We start from the raw sequence: 19,525 nt of genomic DNA on the forward strand, positions 1-19,525 counted from the left end.
TGCATGAGATGGCAGATGTAGCAACTGAGAAAATAAACTGTTATATAAATAATCGATCTGGCAGATCAGGCTTAATGCTAGCACGGTGCCTACGTTAAATGACAATATTAGTATTAGTGCTGTTCTAAGCAGAAGGGCAGAACAGCTCCAACAGTAACATTTTAATTACATGTTTTTCATTAGTTCATTGGATAATTGCGTGTGAAGTGTTTGATCTTAAAAAGGGTGAGTTTTTCATTGGTTTTCAGATTGATTATGTCTGTGGCAAACATTTATTTGTTACTCTTGTTAGTTGTTTGATATTCTGGATTTTTCACGTTGGTGCTTTTTGTTTACTGTTCCCTTGCATATGTTGTCTGGGCATAGATTGTTACCTGCAGTTGAGGTAAGAAAGAAGGCCAAGGGGTGTGAAATGAGATACCTTGGGGTCCGGAAGTGATAGGATCCCTTATGCCCTGAAAAAAAAGAAAACTATGGGCATAGGGATGCAGTCTATCATGAACAAATTTTAGGAAAATATTTAAAGAAAATTCATGATTTTCATTTTGATTACTCAGCTGTGCAATTTACATGGACACATTTAAGAATAATTTAACAAATTCCTTCATGTAGGAACAGTGGTACTGACACACTGTAAACCAAGTATATAAACGTGTGCCCATTAGGTGTGTGAGCAGTTGTTTTACTATGCACGCCATGTTTCTCATCTTCTTTGCACAAAAATTCTGAAAAAAAAAAACAAACAAAACAAGGCCATAAATACTGCATACACACCCAGGACATATTGGACACAAGACCTGTAGCAGTAATATGGGTCTTTTCGCCATATACTAAGTGTTCCCACTGGTGTGACTACTGTAGCATTTGTGAAATTATGAAAGAGAAAATTGAGGTACAGACTGGTAGTCAAAAATCATATTAGCAGCTTAAAATTGCCACAACAGTAATAAAGTGGTGCATGTAAAGCAATTTTTTTAAGAAAATATATTTTGGTGAAACAAAAAGAAAGTTTTTAGAAAGATTAAATGAATGCTGTAGAAATATCAAGAATAAGTGCTTTAAAAATCCTTAGAGAATGGTCAACCACTGCACCCGCACCCTGATTGGAGAACAAACATTCTCCAGAAGGGTGTTAATATACAAATAATGCCCTCGGAAAAAAAACAAGTCTGCCCCTTCACGGCAGTGGAGTAAGCTGCCATGGAGTTCAGACTGAGTGTAAGTTAATGGCCACCATTGTTTTACACTGGCTAAGCAGCTCATTTGCTCTTTAGCGAATGTATTTTATTTTTATTTAACATTTGTTGACTGAAAAAATCCAGCTAGGACAGAGGCCATTTTCAGCAGAGGCCTAGAAATAAACGGTCTAGATGAATGTCTTTTGGAATGTGGGAGGAAGCCAACACGCCCTGAGGAAACCCACACAAATGTAGGGAGGACATGCAGACTCCACACAGAAGGCACTCCAGCTGAAAATCAAACCAGAGAACCTCTTGCTGTGAGGTGACAACACTAACTGCTACAACATTGCACCGCTGCACCACTGCATGTAAAATAAAAAAAGAAAGAAAAATTTAAAAAAGTGTGTGTGTTTATGTCCATGTGCATGTATGAGTGAGCTCGATTGAGCAGTTATTTTCCACTAGCTAAGCAACACTTTTGCTGTTTAGCGAATGTAAAAGTAAATGAAACATAAAAAAAGTCTGTTTATATTTCTGTATTCGTGCTTGAGTGCATGAAAGCAGAAGTGTGTGTGTGTGTGTGTGTGTGTGTGTGTGTGTGTGTGTGTGTGTGTGTGTGTGTGTGTATGAGAGAGAGAGTGTGCTTGTAAAGTGTGAGAGCAATTGAGTGCTTGCAGCTGCAGTTGAGGTTTGCATACCTCTCAACCTCTTAGATCAAGATAGCCCATACCTCTCAACTGTTCAAATTTTTGCAAAATGTCCAGATTTTTACTTCATATTTTTGGTCTGTTCCTCATAAAATTTGTGTTTTTTGGCAAACATTGTGATGATCTGTAGACTAAAGTCATAAAATAATGACTTACATTTGAGTTTCAGTCTTCAAATCCTTCATAAAATGCACGTTAACACAAACCCTTTATTTAGCAACTTTCTAAGTTTATAGGAGCAGTATTTAAAATCTGTCCCTATGTGTGGACCTTTCTACTCACATTATGTCAGGCTTTGTCCAGATTTCTCACACTAAGAGGGTGAGGTGTATAACAGCAAAAGCCTAAACTAAAGGGAGAACAAAGGCTCAAAATAGGGACAGATTTTAAATACTGGCAAAGTTTCTGTAATGATAGGGTTTGTGTGAGAATGCATTTCTGAAGCGCCAGTGTCTGTGCATGTGTGAGAGGGAGCGAGTGACATCGAGCGACCACTGGCAGCAATAAAGAGGTTTGCATATCTCTCTACTTCTTAGCTCAAAAAATCTAGATGAAACCTAAAATAAATGGGAACAAAGGCTCAAAAATAAGAACAGAGTTTAAATATTGCAATTATAAAATTAGAAAGTTGTTTAAATAACAGGATTTGTATTAGAGTAAATTTTCTGAACAGAATAAAGTCTGAAACTCACATGCATGTCATTATTTAGTGACTTCAATCCCCAATGACTGAAAGCAAATCACACATTTTAGGAGTAAGGAACCAAAACATGAAGTAAATATATGGATATTTTTTAACGGGTTATATCTTGGATGTAAAATGCTTCCTCCAACACTATTTACATACATTACATCAAATATAAAACATTAGGCGGAGGAACTATTTCATATAAAAAAATATATAAAAATATAGTATAAAAAAATTAGTAAGTAAGTAAAACACAACAATTTTACAGGCAGCCCATTTTCTAAGTAGAACAAAGCCATTCACAGTGTGTGTTACTGTGTAAATAGCACTCTTCCAAGAGCATAGAAGCCTTCCACCTGTGGCATCGGGCCTCATAACACCCCTGGCTGGGCATTATTTACTCAGTAACACATAACCTGTTGGGCATTATTGCTTGCTTATCAGAGCAGTTCTATGAATGTCAAAATTCACAGTATGAAAAGATGAAGGCAGGGGTAGCTTTTTTCAATATGCAGATATTAAAAGGCTTGATAGTAGTGTGAAACATGTATTAAGACAGAAGGAGTCTTGTTTTATTTTACATTAAACAATGGGCAAGCTCTGCCTTAAATCCTGATTGGAGAGTGAACATTCTTAAGTAGGATGTTACTGTTAATGTACAACTAATCTCCTTCTTTCAGCTTTTTCCTGGTTAGGGGTCACCACAGTGGATCACCTGTCTGCTCATGATTGGCAGTGGAGTTTTTACAGTGTGGAGTTGCCAGCCTGGTGCCCATCCTTCCACAAAAGGCACACACATGCATGCACTCACATCTAGGGCTAATTTAGAGTACCCATTTCACCTACAGCATGTCTTTGGGATGAAACAGGAGCATCTGGAGGTAACCCACACTACCACAGGGAGGACATGCAGACTCTGCACAGAAGGCACCCCAGCTGAGGATTGAACCAGAGAGCCTCTTGCTGTGAGGTGGCAACTCTAACCGCTGCACCACCACGGCCACCCCTGTTAAGGAGCAGCTAATACCAACTGAAAAACAAGTCCATCACTTCATGGCAGCATATTACGCTGCTGTGAAGCCCAGACACTTAAGATACAAATGGCTGCCATTTTTTTACACTTGTTAAACAGCACTTTGCTGTTTAGTGAGCATAAAATTAAAATAAAAAAAGCCTGTAAGTGTGTGCATTTCTGTTTGTGTGTGTGAGTTTCTGCATGTTCGCATATGTTCTTGCATGCGTGGGTGAGAATGTAAATGTAAGGGAGAGACATAACAAGAGACAGTGCTGACTGTAACAAGCAGTCTATTAGCATTGATTATGTAACTCCTAATGTCTGTCATTTACTGACTTTAATCATCAGATGAATCAGTCAGCTGCAAAACCAGAGACAGTAATGGAGGGCAAGAATGACAATGCATTGCATTGTGTATTTATTTATTTTTTAATTAATTTTCTCAGAAGGAGACCCCTTAAGTTGTATTTGTATACATCAAAGCGGAAGTGCTGTATGTGAGTGTGTGTGCGTGTGTGTGTGTGTGTGTGTGTGTGTGTGTGTGTGTGTGTGTGTATGTGTTTATATCTATGTATATTCTGTGAATCTGTTTTCTTTGTATATATGTGTGAGTCTGTATATTTGCTATGTCTGTATTTCTGAATATGTCTGTGTGTGTGTGGGGGGAGTGATGTCTAGACATAAAATGCTTACATTTTATTTTATTTTATTTATTTATATATTTATTTGACATTTGTTAACCGGGCTAGTCTAGCTGGATATATTTCCATTTTCAGTAGAGGCCCGGGGAGAAAAGCTCCACACATAGAGATAACAGATTACAGACTGGTAGGACTTAGACAAGGAATATTGTTATCCAAACAAGAGTAGGAGTTAAAAATTTCTAGACAATCTAAATGACATCATAATGAATATGTTTTATACATATTTTATATTTTTGATGTAAAATACTTCCACCGACAGCCTTGAGGGTAGAAAATGCTTTCCTTAAGGAAGAACAAACCAAAAAAAAAAAAAAAAAGAAAACTAGTTGTACAGGAATGATGTGCAAGTAATAATGCCCAACAGGGTGTGTGTTACTGTGGAAACAATAACCACCCAGTGGTGTTCTGAGGCCAGGCACCAAAGGTAGAGGGCCTCTACACCCCTGGAAGAGCATTATTTCCACAATAACTCACAGCCTGGAGGGCATTATTGTACTTAGTGAATGGGTTGGCTGTAAAATTATTGTGTTACACTTATTTATTTTTTATTACTATATTATTTTTATATTATTATTATTATTATGTATTTATTTTATTTTATATTTGTTTACCAGGAAAGTCCAATTGGGCGTAATGTCCTTTTTAAGTGGAGGTCCTGGGAGAAAAGCTCCACATCTGTAAATAACAAGATACATATACAACATACAGATAAAAATATTGATTCCATCTCAGATATACGTACAAAATAAAAATAGATGTTATACAAAATTTTTGATGTTAAATGGTTCCTGTGCCTAATGTTTCCAACTTGCTGTAGTATATGTTAGTGGTGTTGGAGGAAGCATTTTACATCCAAAATATAACACTTTAAAAAATTATACAGGTATTTACTTTATTTTTTGGTCGCTTACTCCTAAAACATTTGTTTTTTTGCCAGCCATTGGAGATTGAAATGAATAAATAATGATGTACATCTGAGTTTCAGACTTTTATTTCCTTCAGAAAATTCATGCTAACGCAAATCTTTTTATTTAAGCAAGTTTGTAATTTTATAAGAGTGATAATTAAAATCTGTTCCTATTTTTGGACCTTTGTTCCCCTTTTATTTTAGGCTTTATCCAGATGTTTTCAGCTGGAAGGTCCAGAGGTATGCAAGCCTCTTTATTACTGCTGCCAGTGGTTGACCTCACACACACACACACACACACACACACACACACACACACACACACACACATACACACACACGCACACATATACACATACAGTCCCTTCTGCTTTTATGCACACATTCACTCACACATGCAGACAAAAACATACACACACGTGCGTGTGTGCACGCACAGACACACACACACACACACACACACACACACACACACACACACACACACACACACACGCACACATATACACATACAGTCCCTTCTGCTTTTATGCACACATTTACTCACACATGCAGACAGAAACATACACACACGCGCATGTGTGCACGCACAGACACACACACACATACACCACACAAAGACACTTTTTTCTGTTTCATTTATTTTTTACACTGGCAAAACAGCAAAACTGCTGCTTAGGGTATATAAAATAATAGCTCGATCAATCTCTCTCTCACTCTCATACATGCATACACTCACATACAGACAAACACATACACACTCACAATTTTTTTATTTTAATTTTTTCTTTTTTACACTTGCTAAACAACAATAGCATTGCTTAGCAAGCATAAAACAATGGTGGCCATTAGTTTATTTAGTCCGAGCTCCACAGCAGCTTTAATTGCTATCATGAAGCAGTGAATTTGTTTTTCAGCGAGTGTTATCTGTAAATTAATACCCTACTGGAAAGTGTTTGTTCTACAATCAGGGTGCAATCTACAGGTCTCACATTCTCTAATGGCATACAAATTGCTAAAACAAATTCTAATGTAAGATCTGTGTTAAAGATCAGTTTGCATTCTTATTAAAAAACAAGAAAACAGGATTCAAGCTGGTATTGCTTGTTTAACCCACAGTTTATTAAGTAAAAACAAAAGATGAGTGCTTTCAGCTTTGTCAGAGCTTCGACATAACTGCTAAAATTGATGAAGCTGGAAGCATCGAGCTCAGTGTGTAAGTTTGCTTAATTGTTCTAGTTGTTTTTAAAAACTTTGAGTTGAAGCTGTAATCTTTGATCAGCATGACCTCAACAGAATGGACTGTCATTACCAAGAGTTAAAACAAACATTCAAAAAATGATAAAATATATATTCAGTGAATATGCACATGTCAGATGTGTGATCTTTTATGATTGTTATTAAGGACTTAGTCATGGGACATATCTAAGATCTTGTACAGGCATCAAAGAAAAGTTTTGTGTCTGTCTGAAAACACAGATATAGTGTTGGCAGTATCCCAAAATTTGCATAAGATTTTGTATAATATACTATTTAGAGACAGTATTAGATGATATTATTGGCTAGCTTGGCATAAAATGGGAACTAGATACTTGTGTATTACAGCATGACATTACTTAAGAGAGAAAATGCACACAAATATGAGAAAAGGGATATTAAATGTAACAAAGGATAAGAAAGGTATCAGCAGGCTAGTTAATGAACAGTGAATATTTTTGTGCAGATGAATTGGGGATCTTTAACACCTCTTGGGGTAAAGGAGGATAGATATAATCAGTTATGCAAATTATAAAAGATTTAGAGTTAATGACTGAGATCAAAGATATTACTAAGATTTACTGTTAACTGGACACATGACAGAAGGATATGATTGATTATTTGCTTTTATCCATTGCAATGGAATGATAACTGTTGATGTGAGTTGTTGTTTGTAATGACAATTTAGCAGCAAAATTAAGTCCTTAAAAAGGATACATGCCTACATATCACTACATAAGAGTGGCGTTTGAAAGACATGTGTGAATGGGCGTGCCTTTGTTGAAGGTTGGGCGTCGGGCTGGCACCTCGGCACCATAAACATTGACCGCCAATCATTAGCGGACCGGAGTTCCGCTGTGGCGACCCATAACCGGGAAAAGCTGAAAGAAAAACAACAACATTACACAGTGTGTATATCAGAAGATACCAGCAATGAAACTGAACTGATGGCTGTTTATTTCCAAAGCAAACATATTAATTTAAAGAGCAACAGGGTTTAATATCCTAATGCTGAGAGTTTAGCAAGGGATTACTGCCATGTTGGACAGATGCAGCAGATGTTTTCACACTACGAGGAACAGCTTCCTAGATATTGCACTGCACTAAATATTACTAATCAAGCAAGTAAACACAGTGTATATGTGCCCAAAAGTTCTGGTCATCTGAGTTTAAATTGTGAGGTGATAAGGCTAAGCAAAACGTTAAAAGTATAGTTATTGTCTGGACATGAGAAAAGTGTTCAGAGAAATTAAATTTGGATGGGGGGACAGAAATAGAGGATAACTATATTGAAGATAAGGATGTGAGAATGGTTCTCATAAACTAAACTGTAGGACAGAAACAGTGGGATACTATAAAAAGAGTTCCGATGTGCACTCAAGTGTAACATTTTAGAATTAACTGCAAAACAGATTCCTACAAAAAGCAGAGTTAAAGAGAAGGGGCAATTAATAGTTGGTGAGTAATAGTTCAAAGGAATCTAGACAAAAGAAAAAAAAATGTACAAGAAGAAGACTGAAAAGCTTCTGAGGTCTTCGGCAAATTGTTAGCATTATAACAGCAATACTTGTGCATGTAATTATGCATAAATATTGGGATTAATAACAAACCATAAAAAAGGAACAATTCAGATTCTGTCCAGGCCACAGAACAGTAGAGTAGCACTCTAGCTTTACAGAGTTGTTTGAGGAAGTCCTTAGTGTTGGTTAGTTCTATCCACCACTCTTTTGCCAACTTGAAAAAGGCTTAAAACCTCTTGCCCTGCCATGTGCTCTGAGAATTCCTTCAGGAGTATGGCATGTGGACAAATACCTACTCATACCTTACATCTCCTTATTCTTCCTTCTTCGGTCACTTCCTTACTTCCTGGTTTGCTTTTATCTCTAAATATACCTTAAGCCTCCTTTTCTCCCACTACACCTTGCAATTCCTGTTTGTATTATAATAACCTACCTTTAATTTATCTATAAACTGGCTAATTTTTTTCTAACTATTGTCTATCATATACGTTTTATCTCCTCTTAATCAATGTTATCAGATTATGTCAAATCTGTTATAATTATTTTAGCTGTATTTGTTTATTGGATTATTTTTAAAGACTATACAATTATTATTCTTAAAATGTTTTGTAATACTTTGCAGCTTTTCTCCCCAGGTCTCTACTGAAAACGGGCTTCTACCTAGTTGGACTTTCACAGTAATCAAATGTCATATTACATGTTGTTCTGTCATTATAGAAATTTAATGAGGTATCTGATTTGTCCAAATAGTGTATCAATCTCCACCAATAGTGCAGATGTTGGCAAGGAAGTGTGTGAGATTGTCAAGTAGATTAAATAGTGGATACAGTCTTATAGGCATTGAGCTGACCTGTGGCAGTGATGTGGGGAACAGAATTCTTGGTTGCAGCTTCCCTTCACCTATGGTCACCTATGGTGGTAGAAAACAATAAGATAATGAAGGATATATTACTATTATTTTAGACTTTCTTCAATATATCCTATCACTGAAATGTGGCAATGAATACCTCAAAAATAGAAGTCCAGGTGAAGTATATTGCAATGTCCCTTATTTCCAAACCATATGGGAAACTTTACCCCTGCATCTCCTTATTTAACGTGCGCTGTGGTCTCACAACTTGGGAGTAAGTGATCTAGTTTTGATGAGATGTTATGTAGAAGAAAATAAAGTCATATAATGAATACAGTTAACAATAATTTATACAAATTACAAAGATGAGGGTTGTCTGGAGGGTGACTATCTTTACTGTTTATGAATGACTGACAAACGTGAGGATCTGTGACAACCTCCATGTAGAGCACTTGCTGCATTAATTTGACAGCAGCCATCTTAAGTGGATTGGAAGTTTCATAAGAATATCCCCTGGCAGGCCCTGCTGGAACTTTTCTTGGCACAGTTTGTTAACAGGAGGCATCTCTGCAAACCCAGGGAACTCAGGAAGCCGTTAACTCCCTCTTGCAGATGTCCTAAAAGTGTTTGCACATTCAACAGGGTGACTTGTACCCTGGAGCTTAGAATAGTGGCATTTGATGTTCATAGATAGGTAAGTACTAGGTTAGCTGCCCTTGCAGACCATTTTAAGCCTAGCCAGTTGCCTTTAGTTATGCTTGAAATAACCCATCCCATTTGTTTATAGACTGGCTTTACCCATCCAATGGTCAATAATTATATATTACCCCTAATGAGAGTAAGTGGGATCATGCCAAAGATAATTTGAGGAGACCCATGCATGGAATAAAGCATTTAGGAGCTGTCTCTGTCCTTTAGTAGCACAGGGGGCAGTCCTGAGGTAAATTTTCTGTTTGTCCAACCATAAATCCAAGTTGTGCTTAAATATGTACAGGGATGAAGGTTGGTTTATGTGGATGGGAAATTCATCCCACAGCATTAGTATTTTCTATGAGATATACCTGTCCATCCAAATCATTCTATTGATGTTACAAAAGAGGTTTATATCCCTAAACAGAGTATTTCTGATGCCATGTGATTTGCTGATGTGCAGTAAATCCATCAGTAATGGGTTGGAGGGTGCCTTGTATGCCAGAAACAGGTTACCTCTTAGCAGTCTGTAGGATACCAAGTATACTGACAGGGCTTTGTGTGAATGTGAATTCCTTAGTCTGTAAACATGATGATCCTTATCACTAAATGCAGAAGTAAAGTAAGTATGAAGTGAGAATAGATAAATATTAGTTCATTTTCTCTGAATTACCTCCTCCTCCTTTTCCTCTATTTATTTATAATTCTGGAGCATTTTGCATAAGATACTGTAACACGTGTTATTTTTTTTTTTTTTAATTTGCATTCAGTTACATAATTTCTAGCCTTTTAACTCATTACAGCTGAGTGCGCCTCCAATTATACAATTAGGACTTCCATTCATTTTCAGTCTTACCTGTAGTGAAATGTCCTTCAGGAATATAAAACGATCCAACCATTAATGCAGTCATGGCTGACAGCTTGAAAAACCAAAACCTGAAATGTAATGAAACATACTGTAAAATAAAATAAATTATTTAAAGAAATGTGTAGCTTAACATCTAGAAATGTGCTTATACATCTGAAGTGAGTGGCAGGCACAAATGTGGCAATCAAAAAAAAAAAAAAAAAATATATATATATATATATATATATATATATATATATATATATTCAATTTTGCAGCCAGCACAGTGCAATTACTGTTATGTTTATTCAGATCTACAGTGATTTCAGAGTTAAGTACAAGGGAATAGGATAGTAGTACAACTATATCAGGAGGGGGTGCAAGGGGCAAATCTCCCAGCAAACTTCCTTTTAAACTTGTTGCACCATTTTTGAATATCATTGTTTGAGTCACCAATTGTCATTCAGTGGCCATACTTTTCAGTGTTGATTCAGCATCTCTCACATTTTTGTCATGTCACCTTGGGAATCACTTATTTTATGTATCTGTTGGTTTAATCCAATCAAACCAAACATAGATCTTAGAAAATGTGAACAAGAAAAAAAAACGCAAAACAAGTAAATGACATACAATTCAGTCATAGGCAAGATTGGTTCTTACAAACAGTAACAAACCAGTGAAATTAGGAGAGAAATGGACTGAGTGAGATGTTTTATGAAGATGGTTGAATGCTTTTGCACCACTTTATGTGGTGCATAAAGCACCAATCAAGATCTTCATTATAATGACAAACATTTTAATCCAATCTAAAAGTAAAAAAGAAAGCCTTTGACAAAATTGTTTTCCTCTCGCTGATGCCAGTGAGGAGTAACAGTGATCTTTAACCTCAGTACATTAACTCAGGGAAAATGCGATGCTTCCACAGACAAGAATGTTAAAGGCAAATCAGATAAAAGAAATATACAATACAGACAAAAAGAGAAAAGTATCAGACTTAGAAGGAATTCAAGAAGCCTTTAGAGTGTATTTTAATAAACTCAGTAGTCAAGAAAATAAAGTAGAATCAAGTGAAGCACTTAGAAAATTCCATAAGGAAAATATAAGACAAAGACTATCAGATGAACACAGAAAAATAATAGATAAAGATATAACTATGACAGAAATTAAAGCACAAATCAAGAAACTAAAATTAAACAAAGCCGCAGGTAATGATAATATGACACCAGAGATATTTAAACTACTATCTAATAATGCATTAAATCTGTTACTAAGTGTGTTCACATCAGTTAAAGAAGGTAACAAATGTCCTCCTCCTTGGAAATACACTCATCTGCATCAATTTTGAAACAAGATAAAAAACCTGATGAGTGTACTTCATATAGACCTATAAGTTTATTATATATAGGTTATAATATATTTATGACAGTTTATGCAAACAGAATAAAACAAATATTGCCATTATTGATAGAGAATGATCAAACAGGATTAATTAAAAACAGAAATACATATGAAAGTATAAAGAGGATTTTGTCCCTTATTGATTTCATTAAAATAAATAAATAAATACAATGAATGTCATTTTCTTAGATATTAACAGTGCATTTGATTCCGTGAATGGGGATTACCTTTGGCTTGCACTGGTGGAGTATGGATTTTCGAAAAATGTTACCTCACTAATAAGGTCTCTTTATGATAAATCTTCAGCATACATAAAAATAGGATCCTGTTTGTCGGAGCCTATTACCATTACAAAAGATACAAAACAGGGTTGTCCACTTTCTCTTTTGTTATTTGCATTAGTAATAGTATCATTAGCAAATTTCATACATGCAAACCCAAACATTCAAGGAATTCAACTTACTGATCTTGAGTTAAAGATTCAGTTATTTGCAGACAACATTTTATTGACTTTAAAAGAAGATAGTAAGGCACTAAAAGAACTATGGAAATCAACAAAACAGTTTAAGAAGATTTCTGGACTATCATTTAATGAAAATAAAACCAATATGTTACTAATAAATATGAACAAAGAAGCATTAAATAAAAATATCATAAATATCTATCTAGAAATGATACAATAAAAAACTTAGGAGTTAAAATTACAAATGGCATACATACAACAGTGCAACTAAATTATAGAGAGATTTTGGATAATATCAAAGAACTCATATAAAAATGGAATAAGCTATTTTTTACCATGGAGGAAGGACTATTTATAATTAAAATTATTATATTCCTGAAAATTCTGTATTTTATACAAGCTTGCTCACTACCACCACCTAAATCATATTTAAAACAATTTGAAGGGTTAATAACAAAATTCTTATGGTACCCTAAAAATCCTGGAGTTGCCCTAAGACATCATTTTGACAAATGGGAAGAAGGGAGAATAAGCTCACTGGATTTAGAAGGATATATACAATCATCAGCTTAAAAAACAGTTTCTCTACAGTTAAACAAAGATTTCCAAATGGAAACTAGTACATTAAAAAATCTGGTTAAAAACACTCATGATTCAATAAATAAACATATAAAAATGCTACTGAATAGCTTACTTTGGTTATTGAAGGAATATATGGCAACAGGGAAACACAAAATTATAAATTATAAATACATTATCAATACCCTAAAGTCTTTTATGCACTTTGTAAACACAAATCCAGATATAAAAGCATGGTCTTTTTCATATTCCCAATAGCATATACACAAAATAATATTATAACTCAGGACACAGTAGCAGTTAAAACACTAAGAATGGTCTAATTTACTGGCATCAGTTGATAAACACTAATAAAGTACTAATGATAGAGCAAATTATTAGTGAGTTCAACCTTGAAAATAAGACGTGGTTAATACTGTAGGGATTAAGACAAACAGTTTTAAACCAACAAGCAATAATGCAAAAGTCTGTTAGGGAAAATGTTCCTAAGTTCATACAGCAGTTAATAACACTGATGGAATTTCCCACAAATGGGAAAGGAATTTTATCAGTATTGTACAAATTACTTAAAGAAACAAGAGTTCATAATAAACAAAATATATGGAAATGTTACAAAACAGTTAATGGCAAAATGCCAGATGATAAAGATACAAAACTAATTCTTACATTTCCAAAGCTAACATCTTTATCACTATACTGGCAACTTTTTCACATGGCAATTTATACATAGAACATACTTAATATCACACAAATTAGAAATAATATATAATAAAGAAAATAGATGTCGGAGGTGGAAATCACAAATCAATAGCCAACTGGCAACGCATGTTCTATGAATGTCATTTACTTAAACAATATTTGGAAAGTATTAACTATTTGTTACAGGCACTGTTCACTAATAATTTCCAGCTTACAAAATCTCTAGTTTTGTTGACTACACCACTGAACTCAACACATGCCACAATCCATTACATCACTGTGACAAAATACATTAAGCTATCTACACATTCAGGAAATCCTGACATGTACTTTTGTTTTTTGGCACCTTTTTGAAATTAATTTTTAGCAGTGTGCAAGGGGCAGCAAAGGTTCAGCAATATCACAACTGCATTGCTTCCTACCTTCTTTTAAATGTAACCATAGAATGCACCTTGATGTTGTAGAACAAGGTAATGTATTTATATTCATAGCGATCTTCTACATTTGCATCTTATTGGGCATCTGCTCAGTCTTTACTGCCTACATACAAGGCATAGTGTGTTTTGCTGCAGTCAGTGCAAACAAAGTGAAAAAAAACTATCCTGAGTCCACTCTCATGCCATGAAGAATATTTCATAGTGTTTGGCAGGATCACACTTTATTTTTTCTACACAGGACCTGGCGCAGTGGCCCCACAACCTATGTCTCATCTGCCCATTTGTTCTTCCCCATTGGGTAACAACCAGGCTTCCTCAGGCTTGGGCAACAGCAGTCAGTTGCATTCATTCCTAGCCAAGTGGCCTTGTCAGCCAAGTTGTTCTTACAGAAGGCAAGAGACAAGTGCCAGGGAACAGGAAGAGGAACGAGGTCCAGTCGTATCCTCCTCTACCAGTGACATGGTGTAAAGGGCTAAAGCTCTGGCTACAGCCCAGGTGATCTGGGTTTGATTACCAGCTCTAGAGTCTTAGAGTAGGATGTGTACATGAGTGCACATCATATCTGTTATCTGATAAGGGTAGGGGACATACAGGGTGACACTATCTTCAAGAGAAGCATGCATTGGGTGAATCACCATGCAGGCAGGATGATACCCAGCACTCCCATTGGATGTCCTTCCTAGGATTGTGCATGTATGAGAAAGGGTAGGGAAATTAGGTTATAACTAAAAAATCCTCCACAGTAACATATGTGATGCTGTGCTGCCTTGAGGTGCCTTAGTCTCCTCACTGGCCTGGAACATGATCTGAAGAAAGTCTGGAGAATTCTTGTTTGGTTCAATAGACATGGTGAAGAAGGAGAGGCTATTGGAGGTCTTTCCTTGACTCAGTAATGTATGCACTGTAACTAATTTGATCCATCGCAGTCTCTTCTGTGGGAGACCATCTGCTTGTTACCAATGTGGCGGACCTGTCCACCTCCTTTCCTCACCCAGTTAAGTGAGCTGGCACTGGCTACTTGAGATCATCCTTCCCCCATCTGTTGTTTCAGGTGCCTGTGCCATAGATTTGACTTATAGCTTTATTCATCCATGCCACAGCATTGGGTTACCTAGAGCCTCATTTGTAAAAACCAAGATATTCAACTCAGAGTTATACAGAATCCTGTAATGATGCTAAATGGTAAGAGCCAAGCAGTCCTTACTGAATTGAATTTATAAACCAGCTTAGTCTCAAGATGCTCAAATGTGTCAGTAGTTTCAATAAACTGACACATATTACAATCTCTGCAAGGAAGAGTTCCTATGCTATCAGTAATCCTTGGTTTCTTTTGAACAGGTTTATAGCACAACATTTTGCTCAAAGAAGTATTGTTCTTAAAACAAAATTTAGGAACCTCAACTAAAATACGTATTTTTGCATTAGATGTGTAAGGTATTTAGAGTTTATGTATACACACCATTATACAAATTACCAATGGATTAATCATGTGATACTGATAACAGCTTGTTTCTGAGCTGGGAATATTGTACTTTAAGGACATTACGGTTGTCAAATAATTCAACTGTACTTGCTTTGCCCTGCCTGGAATACAGTACTCTAATGACCATTTCAGAGATAGTTGAGAAGTTTTTGGAAAGGCTATCTGCTGTATAATACATTATTATGCTAGAAAAATGCCTTTTGCTGCTTGTGAATTTTATTTTCACTCCATTCTGTAAAAAGTCTTATTTCAGTGGGAAGATAATTGTTGACAAATGTAATATAGTAAATAAATAAATAAATACTTAGAGGGAGGTCTTTATTGTGTAACCACTCATTCGCCTCAAACTTATAAGTATACAGAAATCCTTATGCATTATGTCACAGGTTCTAATACTTAGCAACATCATCATTAGAAAGTCATTTAAGCTGCATTTGGCAGTTTTGCACTGTCTCAGAAATTTATCTCCAGAAAACATCAACTACATATAATGAGTCGCCATCACTGGCTATTACAAGGATATTATTGCATTGCTCCCCCTGACAGTAGCTCCCTTCCCTGAACACAATATCACACCATGTTTGCTGTTACTGATACATGAGCATGCTATGTAAATTATGACTATCTCAAGTTCCCAGTCCTATGCAACTCATGTCATTTCATTCTCTTGGTGATCCCATACTTTCAAGTAACTCAAATGCATTATTCTGCAGTTTCTGATATTTAATTACAGCACTTGTTCCCTGAATAATCCATGCATTTTTCAATGCCTAAATGTATTCTCTCCACCTTTCCCTGAATATTGGGTACTCTAAAGAGTAATCTGTAGAAATGTTTGATCCAAAAAAATTCCTGAGTTACCATTGAATTTTGCATACCTCTATTTCACCCTTCTGCTTACATTATACATTAGGTATAATGTAATTTATTATACTTTCTTGTGTCTAACTATCTATTGATATACACGTATGAAAAATTGTACTGTCTTATATCATAATCAGGGAGTAGCCTGCACTCTTGGAGGTTTGTACTCAGAAACTACCTCCCTCCCTTTCCAAGTATAAGCAGCACCACTCCAAAAATGTATATTTTAGGGAAATATTTATTTTCATTACTGAAAACAACCACCCAAAATGGCCAGCATAAGCCAAAAATAAAAAAAGTTTAGATTTATATTTAGGGAAAAAATCTAAAACCTAATATTATATAACTGATTCCCCAATGAAAGGTTGAAACACAACATGCTGATGAACCGACTTACCAAATACAAATGTCCAGAGCACCACAAGGCTAAAAACTCCACCTAAAAGCATTTTTTGCATTGGGTCAAGACCTCACTGTAACCCTCACACCCCCAAACTTATAGACACCATCTCTATGGTTGGGTAAGCATAAAGAAGGGAAAAGTCTCTCAAAACAAAGGAATCATTGTCAATAGTGTGACTGATCTACTATTTAAAACTGCCATTTGTTTTTGATACTCGGTGTCCTGTGACTAAGGCACCTGACACTCACAAAATGTGACCTCAGTAACCAGTAGTAAAACAAATTACATCCCGAGAAACATGCCATTAAAAAATACCTTCTAGAATCATAGCACACCAAAATGCATAAAATAAATAAACTATTCCCCAAAAAAATATATGCACCCTTAATCATGGGGCATAACAACAATGTTTCAATGTTCATGCTAACATCCAATACACCAGTATGCAACCATTTTTATGTGGTAGTTGAAGACAAAAATGAATAACATAAATCTATTTTTTATTTACATACAACATTAAAATGCAGGTGTAATGTCTGGCAAATAAGCTTCATTTAATCAGGTAAGTTGCCTGATTAAATGAAGATATATATACATCTATATACATATATGGGTCTTCTTTTCTTTGTCCAAATTTCATTATTTTGAAAAAGAAAAGTAGAAGTCCACTTATGTGAATTTTACTTTCGCGAATATCAGTTCAACGAACTGGTAAAGAAACAAAACACGAAACACTGCAGCACTGAAGCACACTACAGTGGGAAAAAGGGAATTTACATGTTTCCCCACTGTAGTGCGATCTCAGAGTTAATATATTTAAGTAGTGGGGGTGTGAGCAGCACAGTGTTTTTTGTCTTTCCTTTTTGTTTTTTTTTACCGGTTAGTTGAACCGGTATTCGCAAAAGTGCATTTCCGTTTAAGTGCACTTTCGCGTAGGTGGGATGCTACTTTTCCATTTTGGAAATAATCAAATTTCGACAAAGCAAAGTAGATCCACACACACACACAGACACACACATATATATATATATATATATATATATATATATATATATATATATATATATATATATACACACACACACACACACACACACACACACACACACACACACACACACACACACACACACATATATATATATATATATATATATATACATACACACACACACACACACACACACACACACACACACACACACACACACACACACACACACACACACACCACACAAACACAGTTATATAATGATGTTGCCATAACAGACAAGGTCTTTGCCATATTTTTTTAAATGTCACATTATAATTTTGTGTGAAATGTAGGTTAAAACTTGATTTAGATGAATCATTGCATTTGCACAATGCTTAGAGGAACAATTTTTGCCTTTATGAAAAAGTATTTTTTCTTTTATTCTTTAATTCTGTATTGATTTTTTCCTGACTGAGTAGTTGAAGCCAGTGTAGGACTATGAAAATATATACACGATTAGTCGTCAAAATGGATCTTTGCTGGTGGTGGGTCCCAATCATGATTATTCTTCTTCTTCTTGGTGTCACATATTAAGCAGAACTAATTAACACCCCCATCCAGCAATTTATTAAATTGTGCAGCTATTGTTTTGATGCATGTGTTACCAGCTTCTTTGCCATAGATAAAATAAATAATGTACTACTTATTAAATGAATAGCATAAATGTACCAAGCAAAAACTGTTCATATTTAGGGTCTATAATTATTACTTTTTTGTAGAACTAATAAATTATATGTCATGTTTCAGAGTAGTCAGGAAAATGGTATATATTGTTCCTTAAAAATAAGTTGAGTATACATGTTTGTGTGTGTGTGTGGGGGGGGGTGTATTTGATCCGCCCATTTTAATCAGAGTTGTTTTTGTGTATATCTTTTTTGTAGTATATGTAATTATGCTCCAATTCAGGAAAATGATGCATGTATTAAGTGCTTCCCTAGCAGGAAACCCATTCTTAACAACATGGGGGTCAATAAAACCTTGTTAAGAACACAAATGCTGTTAAGATCAGATCTTGCACTAGAGACTAACTGCAGACAATGTCTGCAGAGCAAAGAAAAGTACCAGGAGGCAAACTAGTTTTTCAACCATGCCACACTTAAAAACAGACAGTTTGGCAGAAATTATGTGTCTAATAGCTTTTAATGCCATTAGTTCAACAGAGGAGCATGTTGTTTCTGCTAGCTGTCCATATCTCAAATGTCCCTGATTTTACAGTATGTGCTTGATTTGCTCTGCATACTTTTGTGTCATCCTTCATAAATGCTTTTGATTTTCTGGTAACTCACAGAGGATTACGATCAGTCAATAATGCCAGACATTAGAATTTCATACTTCTTATAGTTCAGATTATTGTTGCATGTTAATGCAAAATATGTTATTCTATTAGGATTTTTTGTGAATTAGAGCAATATTAAAAAAAAAAAAAAACTGACCTTGATTTTTAATTCTCTCTTCTCTACATTATTTCTGGATTTGTCTAGAACACTTAAGTACAGAAGCTGACATGCTGCTGTGTGTCTAACAATAATAAGTGATTTACTAGCTTTCAAAGCTGATAAAAGACTACGCACTCCTAAATATTCTTTTTCTTTCTTTTTCCTTGTTTTTTCTGTAACTGGTAGCACATGCAGCAGACTAAGCTCCAAGCACCACAAAGCATTATGAATGGGTCACCACTCATAATCTTTTATTGTGTGTTCTTGACATGAATGCAAGATTCACCTCGCAATCTTCACTCTTGAAGTAACTTTCTTATATCCATGACCTGAACACATGGTAAGCTGATTATGATCAAAGACC

At 35.4% G+C, this 19,525-nt stretch overlaps 1 protein-coding gene across 1 annotated transcript in view; it reads right to left on the reverse strand.

Moving 5' to 3' along the window:
• Nucleotides 1-591: 591 nt before the first annotated feature.
• LOC122797188 (serine incorporator 1-like) overlaps nt 592-19,525 on the reverse strand; it is a 132,180-nt gene continuing 113,246 nt past the window's right edge. Inside the window, exons 3-4 of the mRNA XM_044066011.1 lie at nt 10,376-10,455; nt 592-725 (exon numbers count right to left, since the gene is read on the reverse strand). Coding sequence (XP_043921946.1) covers nt 592-725; nt 10,376-10,455 — 214 coding nt within the window. The remainder of the gene's footprint in view (nt 726-10,375; nt 10,456-19,525) is intronic.

Source organism: Protopterus annectens, chromosome 3.part0 (assembly GCF_019279795.1).
Source record: "Protopterus annectens isolate FY-2018-M chromosome 3.part0, PAN1.0, whole genome shotgun sequence".
NCBI lineage: Eukaryota > Metazoa > Chordata > Ceratodontiformes > Protopteridae > Protopterus > Protopterus annectens.